The sequence below is a fragment of the Callionymus lyra genome, chromosome 6 (genome assembly GCF_982586985.1).
Source record: "Callionymus lyra chromosome 6, fCalLyr1.hap1.1, whole genome shotgun sequence".
Classification (NCBI taxonomy): Eukaryota; Metazoa; Chordata; class Actinopteri; order Syngnathiformes; family Callionymidae; genus Callionymus; species Callionymus lyra.
Genome location: NC_141823.1, coordinates 2,358,203 through 2,375,702, shown reverse-complemented (window position 1 = coordinate 2,375,702; position 17,500 = coordinate 2,358,203). Strand labels below are relative to the sequence as shown.

The 17,500-nt window shown below is 36.9% G+C and overlaps 2 protein-coding genes across 4 annotated transcripts in view; one reads left to right on the top strand and one right to left on the bottom strand.

The window, feature by feature from the left end:
• phkb (phosphorylase kinase, beta) overlaps positions 1-8,889 on the bottom strand; it is a 133,334-nt gene extending 124,445 nt beyond the window's left edge. For 2 of the 3 annotated variants that reach the window (XM_087793017.1, XM_087793016.1), the window contains exon 1: positions 8,564-8,889. In XM_087793017.1, coding sequence (XP_087649143.1) covers positions 8,564-8,627 — 64 coding nt within the window. In that variant the 5' untranslated portion in view covers positions 8,628-8,889. Of the gene's footprint in view, positions 1-6,458; positions 6,545-8,563 lie in introns of all 3 variants that reach the window. The other variant, XM_087793018.1, reaches the window with a different exon arrangement.
• Positions 8,890-9,133: 244 nt separating this feature from the next.
• The window catches only part of itfg1 (integrin alpha FG-GAP repeat containing 1), a 157,447-nt gene continuing 149,080 nt past the window's right edge, over positions 9,134-17,500 (top strand). The window contains exons 1-6 of the mRNA XM_087793023.1: positions 9,134-9,340; positions 9,419-9,503; positions 11,166-11,296; positions 13,066-13,123; positions 13,203-13,280; positions 13,654-13,748. Coding sequence (XP_087649149.1) covers positions 9,163-9,340; positions 9,419-9,503; positions 11,166-11,296; positions 13,066-13,123; positions 13,203-13,280; positions 13,654-13,748 — 625 coding nt within the window. The 5' untranslated portion in view covers positions 9,134-9,162. The remainder of the gene's footprint in view (positions 9,341-9,418; positions 9,504-11,165; positions 11,297-13,065; positions 13,124-13,202; positions 13,281-13,653; positions 13,749-17,500) is intronic.

Genomic DNA, 17,500 nt, shown 5'->3' with positions numbered 1-17,500 from the left:
GAATTTAAAGTCTTTTAAAACTACAAATTAATATTGGATTCTTATTCAATCCTTTTTCTATTTTTGTATGTACTTTGCTTATTGTATTCTTGTTTTCCCTGATGCTGCTGTATCTGAAACGTTCCCTTGTGGGACTAATGGAGGAAAATCTAATCTAATCTAATCTAATCTATTGAGGGAGAGTGCGACTGTTATGGAGGCAGAATCATCCTCCTCAGATGAACAGATCAGTTCATGGAGGTAAAACAGAGTCAAGAAGAAACTCTCTGAAGCTCCGTGAGTGACTCAAGTCGCCTTAATAGATACATATTGAATTTCTTCAAATGCAATTATATTTGATCCGTAAGTTTTTTCACGACACAATTCTCAGCCTTTCTGTTCTTCAGCTCCTTGGCTTCACTCCTACTCCAGCTGTGATCACGCCCCGCTTTGTTTACACAACGAGTCCCTCGGAGGTGGAGACTGATGTGATCTATTCTTCAGCTCCTTCTTCTTGATCACAGTACTTTATAAAGATGCTCTCAAATCTGGACGAACGAGAGGTTACGAGAGTCCATTATGACGTAATAATGGCTTCACTCCTCCACCAGCTGTAATCACGTCCAGCTTTGTTTATACAACAAGTCCCTCGGAGGTGGAGACTGATGTGATCTATTCTTCAGCTCCTTCTTCTTGATCCCATTACTTTATAAATATGCTATGAAATCTGGACGAACAAGAGGTTACAAGAGTCCATTATGACGTAATAATCCGGCTGTAATCACGCTTTGTTTATATAACAAGTCCCTCGGAGGTGGAGACTGATGTGATCTATTCTTCAGCTCCTTCTTCTTGATCACATTACTTTATGAATATGCTCTGAAATCTGGACGAACAAGAGGTTACAAGAGTCCATTATGACGTAATAATCCGGCTGTAATCACGCTTTGTTTATATAACGAGTCCCTCAGAGGTGGAGACTGATGTGATCTACTCTTAAGCTTCTTCTCATGACGATCATAGCAGGAGTTTCTCAGTGATCGTCTGAAAAACAGCTTGAAAATATGTTTCAACTTTTTCGACTCAAGATTTCGATTTCGTTCGTGATCACCTGAGTTTCTCAGGTGCTGAGAGTGTTTTGGTCGTTGGACGACATCACACTTGTGTGTCGACAACATGGAAATAGAGGTCGGTCTCCCAGGAGACGCTGGTGTGAAGCTTCTACGAGACGATGACTTCGTTGGTGAAGGTAAACACGTCTCTGTAATTGTTCCAGTGTATTCCTGTCTCATCGTTCCCGCTGATTTATTGACTTATCTCGCTAACTTCACCGCAGCTCATCTCACAAGTCATTTCCAAACCTCTTCATATTTCCAAACTCTAATTAGCATTTTTATTGCCCACATTTCTCTCCCTCAGACCCTCATCTTCAGCTTTATGAACTTCCACCATTCAATTATTTTCATCTCACTTCCTCTTTTTTCCAACAACAACTTATCATAAAAATACCACAAATGAGATTCAGGTGAGTAGGAGGATTCAAGTCCACTTGAAGAGACTTCCTGTCCAGACTGGGGAGCAGACGTTGAGGGGTTTCTGTACTTCTCTGATCCAAGTGTGATTTACATGGTGTTGTGTGAAGGTTAACTTATGAGAAAATAAACTCTGGTGTCATGTAGTGAATGTTCTTCAAGACGCAGTAACTTCTCATCACGACCATGTTTTACACTTTATTACTTTATAAAGTTGCTCTGAAATCTGGACGAACGAGAGGTTACGAGAGTCCATGATGACGTAATAATGGCTTCACTCCTCCTCCAGCTGTGATCACGCTTTGTTTATACAACGAGCCCCTTGGAGGAGTAGACCATTGATGGCGCGAGGTGACAAACCGCCATGCTTGACCAATCACAGCAGAGTGGTTATGGTCAACAAGATTTCATCTCCAGAAAAACAAAGTGTTTTCAGTGGGCGGAGCTTAAGATAATTTTCTAATGTCAATATTTTAGTTCAACGTTAAAATACTTTTGTGAGACTTTATTAGACAAGGCAGTGGATTTGGGCCATTTTTGTCAAAACATGTTGTTTTATCTTCATGTCTTTGTTCACAGTCATTGTAAAAAGATGGAAAATCAATTTTGAATAAAATCTCATTTTTTGATTTTAGAATCTACTGAATCTACATCATCACGTCATTATTTCACCAGCTTTTGTCTTGAATTTCTGAAGATTCAACACGAACATAAATCAACCAGATTCTAAATTATTCTAATCCTGAACCTTGAGAATAATCCTGACCTCTGACCTTGATTCCTTGAGTTAAAAACTACACTAACATGCTACAGAACATCATGTACTTTCACATGATTGTTATTAAGAATCACACACTTAGTTATTCATCCATGAATCCTTGTTATTTCACATCAACGCCACAGAGAGTTACTGAGGGTGAGTCTCACGGTGCAAACATGCAGAGGAACTCTCGGGTCACTGGTTCTGGTTCTGGTCGCTCCTGACGCTCGGCTTTGGGACGTGTTAAGAGGAGGTTTGGCTTAAGCCTGCTGGCTCTGCAGGGATTTACATTTTAATGGGTGGGACCCCCGGGTCGCTGCCACAGGTAGAGAAATACTCGCACACATTTGCATAATTCCATCGGCTGTAAAAGTCGACGAAGCTGATCCGTCTCTGGTGGAGATAACACTTGAGGAGAGAGTGAGAGGCAGCTCTCGAACATCTCGAACATCTCGAACATCTCAACGCTCAAGAAGCTCTACTGAGAGTCACTGACAGATGCCTGAGCTCCTCAGGAAGTCACTGAACAAACCACTGATCTTAACGTCCGGGAACAATGAAGTCTTCGAGGCTTGAAGAGTTCCTCACGTTTAGGGCTGCACGATATATCGGAAAAATATCGATATCGCGATATTAGCACGTGTGATATACATATGGAAAACATGTGATCATTTATAATGTTTTATTGTATAAATCAATCATTTCTTAAATACACACTTCAACCAATCAGTGTCACGTTCTGTAAAGTTGTCAATTTGTACTTCTATGTCTCGTTGTTGTTTACGTCTCCGTCCGTCTGTAAACTGTGCGGCTTGTTAGGCTCGGTTGCTATGGAGACGCGTCTTGTCTCAGTATATACACAGAAGTAATACTAACTTATGATCTAGTCAAACACTAGTGATCCAGTGAAATAATACGAACTTATGATCTAGTCAAACACTAGTGATCCAGTGAAGTAATACTAACTTATGATCTAGTCAAACACTAGTGATCCAGTGAAGTAATACTAACTTATGATCTAGTCAAACACTAGTGATCCAGTGAAGTAATACTAACTTATGATCTAGTCAAACACTAGTGATCCAGTGAAGTAATACTAACTTATGATCTAGTCAAACACTAGTGATCCAGTGAAGTAATACTAATTTAAGATCTAGTCAAACACTAGTGATCCAGTGAAGTAATACTAACTTCTGATCTAGTCAAACACTAGTGATCCAGTGAAGTAATACTAACTTATGATCTAGTCAAACACTAGTGATCCAGTGAAGTAATACTAACTTAAGATCTAGTCAAACACTAGTGATCCAGTGAAGTAATACTAACTTCTGATCTAGTCAAACACTAGTGATCCAGTGAAGTAATACTAACTTATGATCTAGTCAAACACTAGTGATCCAGTGAAGTAATACTAACGTATGATCTAGTCAAACACTAGTGATCCAGTGAAGTAATACTAACTTATGATCTAGTCAAACACTAGTGATCCAGTGAAGTAATACTAACTTATGATCTAGTCAAACACTAGTGATCCAGTGAAGTAATACTAACTTATGATCTAGTCAAACACTAGTGATCCAGTGAAGTAATACTAACTTATGATCTAGTCAAACACTAGTGATCCAGTGAAGTAATACTAACTTATGATCTAGTCAAACACTAGTGATCCAGTGAAGTAATACTAACTTATGATCTAGTCAAACACTAGTGATCCAGTGAAGTAATACTAACTTAAGATCTAGTCAAACACTAGTGATCCAGTGAAGTAATACTAACTTCTGATCTAGTCAAACACTAGTGATCCAGTGAAGTAATACTAACTTATGATCTAGTCAAACACTAGTGATCCAGTGAAGTAATACTAACTTCTGATCTAGTCAAACACTAGTGATCCAGTGAAGTAATACTAACTTCTGATCTAGTCAAACACTAGTGATCCAGTGAAGTAATACTAACGTATGATCTAGTCAAACACTAGTGATCCAGTGAAGTAATACTAACTTAAGATCTAGTCAAACACTAGTGATCCAGTGAAGTAATACTAACTTAAGATCTAGTCAAACACTAGTGATCCAGTGAAGTAATACTAACTTATGATCTAGTCAAACACTAGTGATCCAGTGAAGTAATACTAACGTATGATCTAGTCAAACACTAGTGATCCAGTGAAGTAATACTAACTTATGATCTAGTCAAACACTAGTGATCCAGTGAAGTAATACTAACTTATGATCTAGTCAAACACTAGTGATCCAGTGAAGTAATACTAACTTCTGATCTAGTCAAACACTAGTGATCCAGTGAAGTAATACTAACTTATGATCTAGTCAAACACTAGTGATCCAGTCACTCGTCTCTTTCAACCTCCTTTGTTAAAGCAACATATTGTAAGAACTTTTCATCTCGTCTCAGTCGTTTTCTTAGAAGATCGTGAACTTCCAAACAAACCTGTCCGTCTTCACCGTATGCTAACGAGCTAAGTTGTTAGCGTCATTTATAATTGTTATGTGTGCGTCTTCACCGTATGCTAACAAGCTAAGTTGTTAGCGTCATTTATAAAGTGTTATGTGTGCGTCTTCACCGTATGCTAACGAGCTAAGTTGTTAGCGTCATTTATAAAGTGTTATGTGTGCGTCTTCACCGTATGCTAACAAGCTAAGTTGTTAGCGTCATTTATAAAGTGTTATGTGTGCGTCTTCACCGTATGCTAACAAGCTAAGTTGTTAGTGTCATTTATAAAGTGTTATGTGTGCGTCTTCACCGTATGCTAACGAGCTAAGTTGTTAGCGTCATTTATAAAGTGTTATGTGTGCGTCTTCACCGTATGCTAACGAGCTAAGTTGTTAGCGTCATTTATAAAGTGTTATGTGTGCGTCTTCACCGTATGCTAACAAGCTAAGTTGTTAGCGTCATTTATAAAGTGTTATGTGTGCGTCTTCACCGTATGCTAACAAGCTAAGTTGTTAGTGTCATTTATAAAGTGTTATGTGTGCGTCTTCACCGTATGCTAACGAGCTAAGTTGTTAGCGTCATTTATAAAGTGTTATGTGTGCGTCTTCACCGTATGCTAACGAGCTAAGTTGTTAGCGTCATTTATAAAGTGTTATATGTGCGTGTACAAGGATTTATTATTGATTCGGTGATATCACGACGCGCCGGCGGCTCCTCTCTGATGTCGCTCATGTTTGTGGGAAACCGATGCAAGTCCCGCGAGACTGAGCGTTATAAGAGAGATTTTTCTACCATCATGTCGACACAGAAGCGCGGGAATAAACAAGAGGTCCTTCTCTAATCCCCCAGACCTCACCTACAAACCTCTTTTTAGGTGAAAGAAAAAAATATGTCATTAATATCGAAAATCAATATCGAAATTCGCACATAATTCCAATATCGTGCAGCACTAGTCACATTTAACAACGTTGATTTCTACCAGTACATCAAGTGGTCCAGTGACTCAGGTGAGCTTCCAGATGAAAGTGATGGACACGAGTTGCTCGCACTGTTGACCGGGTTTAACATCCTCAGTAACTAACCCAATACAATTGAATTTCACTAGCGTTTCACTCTGATACTTATTTTTGTCCGTCCATGGCTTCAAACCTTTGTCTTTGTAAAAAAGTCTTTCAACGAGTGAGGATAGAATAAAGTACTGAAAGTTAACTCTTTAAAGCTTCATCGCAATTTATTAGAACGCATCTGTCAAATCACTGAGGCTACGAGTGAAAAAAAAAGAAACCAAAAATCTTACTTTCCAGTAGGGGGCGACAGGAACAAAAGACATTCAGGCACAAATACATAAAAATCTAGCTTTTAAGGCAAAAACAAATATTGTCAATTCCCGGTTTGTTTTCCTAATTAATGTTTTTTTTAACAGTTCAAAATTAAATATATTTTATTATTTTCAATGTATGTATCAATTCATCTCATTTTGTCATAATTTGCAGGCCTACGGGGAAGGACTGTTATATGTCAAATGTTGGTCATTTTAAACCATTAGAGAAAAACGCACAATTTGAATAAATCATAATTATATTTTATTTCCATATTTTTAAGCCTTGAAATACTCTTTTAAGGTATAACAAAGAAATAAAGGTTGAAATGTGACTTTTTTGAAGATATAAACGGGTTTATCATCTCATCACATGACCTTCTTCTGTCCCGTCTGACCTCTTGACCTCCACACTCACCTTCTGCCTGGACTTCGCGGCGGAGCCGACGCGGCGCAGCCTGTGCGGCCATTCTCAAAAGGTCAACTAGGGTCAACGGTGACAGTCTGCAGCGGCGGACAGGAAGTTAGTAGCAGAGTTAGAGCAGTCGTGCAGCAATTAACAACAATCACACATGCCATTAACAACACAGACCATCGAGTCCATGAATTAATCATTCATTACCACATAATTGGCGGATTATTCAATTAACAAGACGGATGAGGACGGTTGTGACGTCGTCTCTAGAGTTATCGTCGCAGAGAAATGAGGAGAAACATGTGAACGTGTCGAGAGAATGTGTTTACGATCAATGATTTCTGAAAGAAATGTTAAATGACACGAGATAAACTACACACAGAGGAGTTGAACTGAAACATGAAGTAAATAAATTGAAACATGAATTCAAGAAGATGACGGAGCCTGTACACGTTGACCTCTGACCTCTCGGCATAAAGTAGTCGATTAAAATATATATATTGGATTATTTTTTAATTTCAATGAAACGTTGTTTATATATATAGTGTAAAAAAAAATAAAACAGATTCTTAAGGGACAAGAAAATATATTTTAAATATTTTAGGTTTTATAAATTAAAAGAAGAATCGTAAAAGAAATATTTATAAATATTTTAATTATATTAATAATTAATTTATGGAATTTCGTTAACAAATAATTCTATATCTTAATTGTAAGATAATTAAGTAACATAAAGGCCCAAAAATACTACAATAATATATTAATATATATATATATATATATATTTTTAAATGTTATGATCTTATAATATTTACATAATTTGTTTGGTAGTAAAGTTTATTTTATTCCATCTTGTTCTTACTTTATTCATTTAATTTCAGATAAAAGTAAATACTTTGACTGCTGTTGAGGCCAGAAGAAGTTGTTTTGTTCACGAGCCTTTATTTTCATAAAACTTTGAACTTTTGAATTAATTATCATCCTTATATTGAGAAATAACTTTTTGATAAAGTTGAAAATCTATCTATTTTGATAAAAGTCTTTCTCTGGAGTAACATCAGCCTCTAAACACTTGCTTCAGTCAAGTTTTAATTTAAATAACAAACAATAACATTTTAAAACATTTGTGGGACAAATCTGCTCATATGAAGCTTCTCTGTCTGGACTATAGAGCAGCTGGACTGGAATTATCTGCTAAAAATTCATCTCCTTTAAGTTTTTATATTCTTAGAAATCTGTTGTTATTCTGTGTATGTAAATATTTCATTTCATTGTTTTTTCTTCTTGTTTTTCTGTTTGTTCTTCTAGAGCAAAACAAGTACTGTAGTATTTTTTATTTTATCATGTCATATATTATTAAAGATGAAGGTTTTATATATAATAAGAATGAATTGGAATGGAAAAATGTTACTGTAGTTGTTTTTTTTATCATGTTTTTATTGTTGTAGTCATTTAAATCCATTGTAAAGACATGTGAACTTTAAACCTTAATTAAAATTAAAAATTGCAAACCTCTGTAAAAAAAACTATATATTATTAAAGATTTAGGTTTTATATATAATATGAATTAATTTGGAAACATTTTACTGTAGTTTTTTTATTTCATCACGTTATTAAAGTATTTGTAGATTATTATAAACAGTTTTTTTAGATTAAACATGAATGAAAAGATTGTTTTGAATAAAAAAGTTCAGCTGATATCAATATTTTACTCATTCCATGTTTATTTTTTGTCCATTAGTTCAATTAAATCAACTTTTCTGAAGAAAACTCTCGTCAATTCTTCTGTAAACAAACGTGTGTCATTGGTGTCAGGCTGGAGTTGGACGTGTTCAGTGGGAAACACGTGTTTCTCGCCCAGATTAACGTTTATTTGCACAAAAACAACCTTTAAACGAGAGAAACACTAAAGTAAGTGAAGTAAGTGAAGTAAGTGACACCTGCAGAAACATCCAGAAATAGCACAATTAGAACCTCTGACCTTTCATGCACACACACTTTAAACGCTGCTACACGTCGGGGACACACACACCCGCCAGTTTCACACACTGACAACCGTCACAAGATGCACTTTTTTAACTGACAATTTAACTGACAGAAGATCGAACCTGAACGTTTGGATCGAGCCTTGAATTCCAAGAGTTTCCAACCGACATCAGCCAAGCTCGCCATGTTTACAACATTCAAGTATGACACTCTGGCAAACGCATCCGTTGTCTGGCTTACAAAATAAAAGATTGAGAAATGTATTTGTCGTTTCCGGTGACACACGAGCGTAATAAAAAAATAAAAAAAACTTTAATGAAGTCAAATAATAAATAATGGATAAAGAGCACGACCCTATCCACGTGTCCCAGTATTACATTTTGTTTAAACAACAAATGGACGCTTTTCTTTTTTACACAAGTCCATTTTCCGGTTTGCCAACAACCTCCAGCTTCTCAGTCCTTCTCCGAGCTGTCAAACGGCACCAAATCACGACACTGTTGTAAACTCGAAAACGATTTAAATCCCTCTTATTTCAACATTTCTATGTTGTCACTTAACCCGTGACTTTAAGTCTTTGATATAAACGTTTAAAACACATTCATTTGACTCCAGCTTTTTTAATCTATCAACCAACATAAATATGCGTCCCTTCATGATGCCGTAAAGCCGTCTGCCGTCAAGTGCTCCGTGTTGATGTCGGAAGCTGCACTGTCACAAGATGAGACGCTTTAAATGGCATTTTGTGGCATTTTTGCTGTTTTTCGTGGAATCCTGTCGCTCACTAGCCCTGCAGGATGTCACGGCGGATCTTTTTGCGGCAGAAAACTTCGGGACTATTGCGGCGTTTGGCGATTTTAACTCGGATAAACAGACAGACATGTTTGTCATCAGAGAGCGTATGTTAACGTTTGTGACATTTGTATTTAAATGACATTTAATGTTACACTTTACTAATGTAATTGTTTTAATTTCAGAGACGGAGGTGATTATCTTCTTGGCTGACTCCAAAGCTCCTTATTTCAAACCCAGGATCAACATCACTAAAGAAAACATGCCCCGGTAAGATTGAGTTATCGTCTAATATTATAATCCTTTAGTAAATATTAGTATATTAGTATATATATATTGTATAATTACTTTAAATAAAATTGAAGTACAATCCTTGAAGTTTACTGTTGACATCCCTTAGCAATAATAAGTATATTCAATGTACTATGAATGTAATTATTTTATACTAGAATTAAAGTAGAATACTTGAGTTTACTTTTGACAAACCATACTTCAATAGTACTCTTATGTACACTTACACTTACAAGTATTTTCTATGAAACATACGACTTTTACTCTGGGCAACTGTGTAAATGTGGTTATCCTGAAGTAAACTGTGCAAAGGATCATGGGAGTGGGTGTTGGGTAGTTTGGTTATGTTGTTATACACACAGTTGCTTAAGTTATAGTAAATAGTCTGTGTACTCATCTGTATTAACTGTATGTACCCTAAAGACTTACAGAAAAGAAGACTGTTGCTGGTTCCTGTCCCGTATGAGTTGTTAAATGTGGTGCAATTTACCCAAAGGCAGACTTTATGAGTATATAACAAGTGTATTGGTATTAAAGAAAATAGAATAGTGTGCTTTGAGTAAACTAAGTTCACTTCTTTTAACTAAACTGTAGAGTCAGACAGTGTATCTAGGACACTGGTAGGGTTGTAGTGAGCTCACAGTATGATATATTTTAATACACTTGCATAATTTTCTCAATGATTTAAGGGGACACTGAATTTTAGTGTCATCTTGTGATTGGTTCTCTCTCTTTTGTTTGAATTAATATAACTATTTATACTATAAATAACTATAACTTATACTACTAAAAGTATCATGATGTTCTGTTCTACGTTAATCTTTGTATCCTTTGTCTTTGTTATTTTTCTTTGATCCATGTTCTTTATCCTTATCTTTAGACTTAGATTGTATCATCTTGTTCTTTCTCTTTATTTCTCTTTGTTCTTGTTCTTGTTTTATTTTGATTATTTTTTATGAAAAATTGATGTATTTGCTATGTATAATTTGGAAAAAACAATTTAAATCAATAAAGTTCTACCTACCTACCTACCTAACTAGGAGCCAAAATATGTCCAAACATCAGCTTTAACAGCTGCTGCAGTCGACTGTATCCTCTCATACTGAGTTATTGGCAGGATTTTGTGGGATTTAATAGTTTCTTTAGCTGCAGTAGAGTGCCATCTACAGGCCAGAAGTTTAATATCAATACACATATTAACAAATGGTGTGAATATAAATGCCATTTCAAAAAACGATTTTATTTTTTATTTGGTAAAACATAAACCATAAAATAACTGATAAATATAAAGTATGCTCTAATCAAAAGGAAAACATGTTTTTCAAATTAAGAAATATATACAGTGTCATTGTTTATTGATGCATTAATTAAAAAAAAAAAAGATCAATATTGAATATCTGTGTATTTATTGATTTAGTTTTTACACCCCTCTATGCCGGTAGTATAGAGATGGATAAACTTGAAATTACAATTGTACTGTAAACTTGTATCGTATCAATTTAAGTTTAAGTTTAAAATAGTATACTTTTACTACTATACTTACAAATACATTCACCTTGGTAAACTTCTATACTTAAACTTCATTAAAATGTATACTATTTTTTCCAAGTTATATTTTGTAACTGAGGTCTTGTGTTTCAGTGACGCATCCATCACCAGCGTGGTTCCTGGAGACTATGACGGAGACTCTCAGATGGACGTTCTTCTCACCACACAGATCAACTCAATGGCGGCGACAGTCTTCATCTTCTGGGGAAACAACCAGACATTAGGTAGCTGGAGTCTCCTCATGGTTCTAGTGACAGTCTTCATCTTCTGGGGAAACAACCAGACATTAGGTAGCTGGAGTCTCCTCATGGTTCTAGTGACAGTCTTCATCTTCTGGAGGAACAACCAGACATTAGGTAGCTCGAGTCTCCTCATGGTTCTAGTGACAGTCTTCATCTTCTGGGGAAACAACCAGACATTAGGTAGCTGGAGTCTCCTCATGGTTCTAGTGACAGTCTTCATCTTCTGGGGAAACAACCAGACATTAGGTAGCTGGAGTCTCCTCATGGTTCTAGTGACAGTCTTCATCTTCTGGGGAAACAACCAGACATTAGGTAGCTCGAGTCTCCTCATGGTTCTAGTGACAGTCTTCATCTTCTGGGGAAACAACCAGACATTAGGTAGCTGGAGTCTCCTCATGGTTCTAGTGACAGTCTTCATCTTCTGGAGGAACAACCAGACATTAGGTAGCTGGAGTCTCCTCATGGTTCTAGTGACAGTCTTCATCTTCTGTGGAAACAACCAGACATTAGGTAGCTCGAGTCTCCTCATGGTTCTAGTGACAGTCTTCATCTTCTGGAGGAACAACCAGACATTAGGTAGCTCGAGTCTCCTCATGGTTCTAGTGACGGTCTTCATCTTCTGGGGGAACAACCAGACATTAGGTAGCTCGAGTCTTATGTTCTCATGTGACTTCTCGTTTGTTGGCCACGTCAGCTCTGACTGAAGACAAATGTTGAAATGCTCTAGTGTTTTCCTCAATGATAGAACACGTCTGTGAGAACAAAGTGGTTCTTCTTATAAGAGAAACACTTTAGCCAGTGACTCACTTGTCATGAGACGAGCTTAATCCACGTTTATTTCACCGTTGAAGAGTTAATATTTAACCAAATCAAGTGTTTTGTGTATGACAAGTGCTGTTTCATCATGGGCGTGAACGGGAAGTGTCTTCTTCACTCTTCACCGCTGAGATAAAGGAAGTTAAAAAAGGAGAAGGCTCGTAATACACATGACTTACGATCACTGGTGTGTGAACACCTTATGGACTCTACAAGATATCAGGCTTACAACAGCTGTGTGTGAAACTCTTCGTTATTAATCGTCGATGAAGATGTATAATACTACAGAAACACACTGATAGTTTTGTTAATCAACATTGTACAAATGTAACCGTTACACATTTTCCACTTTCATCCATGATACCAACTCACAATCAAAGAACAAATAAATTCATCCCAGATATTAGATGCACAGCAAGGTTCACTTATGTTTTCTGATGTTGATTCCCTTGTGGACCTCCAGATACATTCCACTGGTTGTGTGTCATTTCTCACAGGAACACATTCATATATGTTGATAAGGCTGTAATTTACTTATTGATTATTTATTGATCCTGAAAGAAACTGGCAGCCAGTGAAGAGTTTGAAGGAGAAATGTGAGTTCTTCTACTAGAGCGGCTCAGAATTCTGGCTGCAGAGTTTTGTATGAACTGCAGGCGAGACACATCCTTCTGGTTTAGACACAAAATAAACAATAGTGTAAATGAAACAAACACAGTGATTATAAGATCTAGATCATGTTGTGACATCATTTAAGTTTATAGATTTTTATCAGTTGAAACAGTTTGTGGTCAGTTTCCTGCAGTGTTGAACTAGAGACATGTCTTTGTCAAACTGAGCCTGAGAAACCTGGTTGTTGTATTTGATAGAGTCTGATGTTCTTTATTAAATGTTGTCTTTGCCTTTGTTCTGATGGACTCATCTGGTCTTTGCAGAACTGGCTGACCCGCTGAAGCTGAACAAGACCTTCAGAGATCAACCCCTAGTCATGGAGTGAGGAACTTTTCTGCTGGCATCTCATGTTTTTTTGTGAATTTCACACAGACACTGACCTCCTTCTCATTCTCCACAGTTTCAACGGCGACATGATCCCAGATATTTTTGGAGTCACCAACATGGAAACCACCGAGGTCTGCTACCTGACCAACAGGTACTTTAATTATTATAAATATATAAATATTTATATATGTGACTCTTATGAACCCTTCTGATACTTTTCACTTTTTTTCATACACTCATTAACTGTTCAAGTAGATTAAAAATATAATGGACACAATCCAGAAGAGGAGTTCTAGATACTGAAGTATGACTCGTGTTGAAATAAATGATAACTTTTGCCCAAATCGGTAGGAAATTAAAGGTAAGTTTTAGATTCTAAGTAATAAAAAATGTCACTTTTCGCGGCGTCTTGACTCCTTTAATGGCACAATCACGCTAAAAGCTGGAATCCAAAGACCCGGCGTGAACACAGTTGAGCTCAATCTTTCTTTATCCCCCACTAAACCTGTCTCTTTGACTTGTAGGATCCAGGTTTGGCAGCCTGCGCTGCCGTCTCCGGTCCAGATGCGCATCCCTCACTCCAACGCCTTCATCGACCTCAACCATGACTTTGCAGCAGGTAAGACTCGGGTTTTCACTCAATACCTTCTTGCTTGTTTTTGAACAATATCTTCTTCCTCTGAGTTCGACTTTTGACTACACATCGACTTTTACCTTAGAGAAGATTTAAATGAATATGTTGATGATGAACCATCACAGACATCTTTTATTCCCACGTGACACTATGACGTTTGTGGTTTTGCTCCAGCGTTAAACTTTCAGAATATCTATTGAAAGTATCTTAAAAAACATCAAACACTTTCAAAATGGTAGGTAAACAAAACTGTGATACAGAGTTTTACTCTGCGTACCTTTGAGAACATGTCGAGCAGGTCATGTTGTGGCTGTAAATATTTATTCTCGGAGCAACATTTCGTGATCCTAACCTTTCCTGTGATCCGTCAACTTCTGTGGAACTGAGAGAGTATTTTTGAATAAAGCCACAACCATGAGTCCAACATTTGCTCAAAAAATGTTTTAACCCTCAAAAACAGATCAACTACTTCTTGAAAGTTTTTATCAAGCATAACATTTCTTTCCTTTTAAAAATTCAAGCCTTTATTTAAAAAAAAAACTTCCAAGGGTCAGAGAGCAGAAGCATTGACGAATTGTTTTCCCACCTTAAAATGAATCCAGTGCTTCTCTTTTAATGACTTGACTAAAGAAGAAATCAAAACATGAGCCTTATTTTACATTAGAGATACTTATTTCTCTTTGTTTATCTCTGGAATATAAAATATATTTATTTTTATACGTATGTTGAAACAAATCTGTTAATTAACAAAGAACATTTCTGTGTATTAATGTTGTCGTTGCCATCAAATAACAATTTATTTATACCTATTTATTTTCCAGAGTAATGCTCTTGTCTATCCTAGTCTACAAATATAAATAATTAAAAAAATCAGCATATAACTCATTTCGATCAACCAATCACGAGGCTTATAACGCTAACGCTCAAATTGGTCTATCTATCAGAAATAAGAAGTAATTATTATTTGTAAAGATGTTTCTAGACCAGGGTCACAAAGTAGGTAGGTAGGTAGAACGTTATTGATCCTCAGCAGGTCTCCTTCGGGAAATTGTTTTTTTTCCAATTAGCCACAGCAATACAGCAATTATTCATAAAAAATAAATAAAAATAAAATAAGAACAAGAACAAAGATAAATAAAGAACAAGATGATACAATCTAAGTCAAAGTCTAAGTCAAAGTGCTTAATAGCAAAACAATACACAGTTAAAATTTACAGTTTAAAAAATCAACATAGAGACAAACACAGCAACAACAAGAAAGTGAAGAAAAAGCTCAAATAAAAGTGTCTTCAGATGTCAGTAGATCGTCAAACACAGAGGAAGATCGTTCCAAAGCTTAGGAGCAACATGTATTTTATATATATATATATATATATATATAGACAGACATGTGTCACAGTACAGATTGGAATCCAGTAGGATCTGGAATCCTCATAGTACAGATTGGAATTCCAAGGATTCCAGATTCAACTACTTTATTGGGATCTGAATGTTGAATTTAACCAGGACAATCTTCAACTCTAATAGGAGAAATTTGGATTATATTAAAAATGTTTTGGAAAATAGAATCATTTCACACCTACAATGTCAGCGTAGTTAAGTCTACATTCACCATCACTATTCTAGGTGAATGACTTCATGTTTTAATATCTGATAACCCTTCTGTCAATACACATGGTAACCATGGGAGCAGCTGTTTCATTTGGACCATTATGGATTGTCCCCACGATAGATTGGAATCAAAATTTGTCATCGGCCAATTCACATTTAAAATACCGTTAATCACAATCTGTCCGAGGATGAACTCAAATCTATGTCCATGGTGTTAATGTAAGGAAACAACAATACAAACCATGATTTTATTCAGAATCAATATTAAATCCCAGTTCAGTAGCAGGATTCCAATCTGTACTAGTAGGATTCCAGATGATATATATATATATATATATATATATATATAGACAGACAGACATGTGTCACAGTACAGATTGGAATATATATATATATATATATATATATATTTTTTTTTAGAATCCCTTATTAGTCCCGCGAGGGGAAATTCAACCATTCACACATACTGATGGGAGTAGGCTGTAGGCTGCACATTTGCGCCAAGTTCACCATCAGGAGCAATCAGGGACACAACGACACAAGCTTGTCTGGAGCTGGGATTGAACCTGCAACCTTTTGGACTGCAGGCAACCACTCTACCATCTGAGCTATGTCGCCCCCCCAAATAGATATATACAGTATATATCTTCTTTATTTATCTGAAATAAGCCACCATGGAAATGAGTCCATGATGTCCAACAGTACATCCGTCTAAGGTAAGGTAAGGTAAGGTAAAACTTTATACCTTACCTTACATCCTAAATGTCTTTTGTGAAGTTCAGAGCTGGAAGGTTGGTGTTTGCTGATGTCTGTCTGAGATTTCATGGCTATTCTACGAGATAAAAAAAATGCTCTTCTATCTGTGTGTGTGCATCTGCTTTTAGGTGAGTTAGAACCAGAGATTGTGATCTGCATGTTTGTGTAGATGATTGCTTTGGCGCCGCCATCTTGGCCAGAACTCTGCTTGAATCTCAGCACCGCGGGTCGGTCCGACTGTTTGAAGGTTCTGCTGCCGGTGTTTCTGGGCACACCAGCCTGACGCGCTCATGATTTACTCTGTGGAGCAGATGAAAGACAGATGTATCTGCTGCCATCACAGTGATGTGTCAGACTCTGCTTGAAGGGCTGAACCGCCGCCCGAAGCTCGCTCCACAGCATTGATTTTTATTTTATTAAGGTAACCACACGCTCCCATAAGCTGCTTTAATTGTACGTCTAACTTCTCCCCGGTGGGCATTTTGTGTTTGGCTGCCAGGATCGATAATTATTAATGTGTTTCTAGAGAGCCGCTAACAAAATAACAAAACGCTTCTTAATCAAGACGCACGACAGCGAACCTCGGTGTGAGAGATCCTTGAACAGCAGTCTCACTGACGGTGCTGCTCCTTTAGTAAGTAAGTAATATTTATTTATATAGCGCTTTTACAGACCAGGGTCACAAAGAACTTAAACAATCAAAACAATATTCAATAAAGTATGTACTTAAAAGGTCAAGATAACACTGATAACACAACAGGAGTTCCAGAAAATCAAGGAAAAGCCTGAACAAATAAAAACGTCTTAAGATGTTTCTTAAAGGAGTCATTAGATCCATCAAGCGCAAAGAGAGAGAAGATGGTTCCAAAGCTTAGGAGCAACAGTCTGGAAGGATTTCTCTCCTCTGGTCCGGAAGTTCAGGAACCATCAGTAGATTCTGATCCACAGACCTGAGCCCGAGCTGGGGTGTAAGGCTGGATCAGATCACTGATGGAAGGATTAAGGATGTTTACTGGCTTCTCTCTCACTGTGATGAAAAAGAAACGTTGAAGCTTGACTTACACTGGCTGAAGCTGGTGAGTGTGTTGTGTTGTCACTTCCACAGATGTTTGACTGTGTAGATCTGAATTAAATTGTGTGTTTTTTATGAGTTCGTAACAACGGAGAATATGAGCATAAGTTTATACATCGAAGGTCAAGGAAGCAGAAGAAGATTTTTCCCCGCAAATCTAAAGCCTGTCTGCGAAAACACTTGGGTCTCCAGCATGTCGTGGGTCTGCCCCGGGGCCTCCTAATGTTTTCTAGTGAGGTAGTCTTCTCCAAGAGGAGCAAGAGTTCCACGTCATCACTGGGCTACTCTCTCTAAGTAG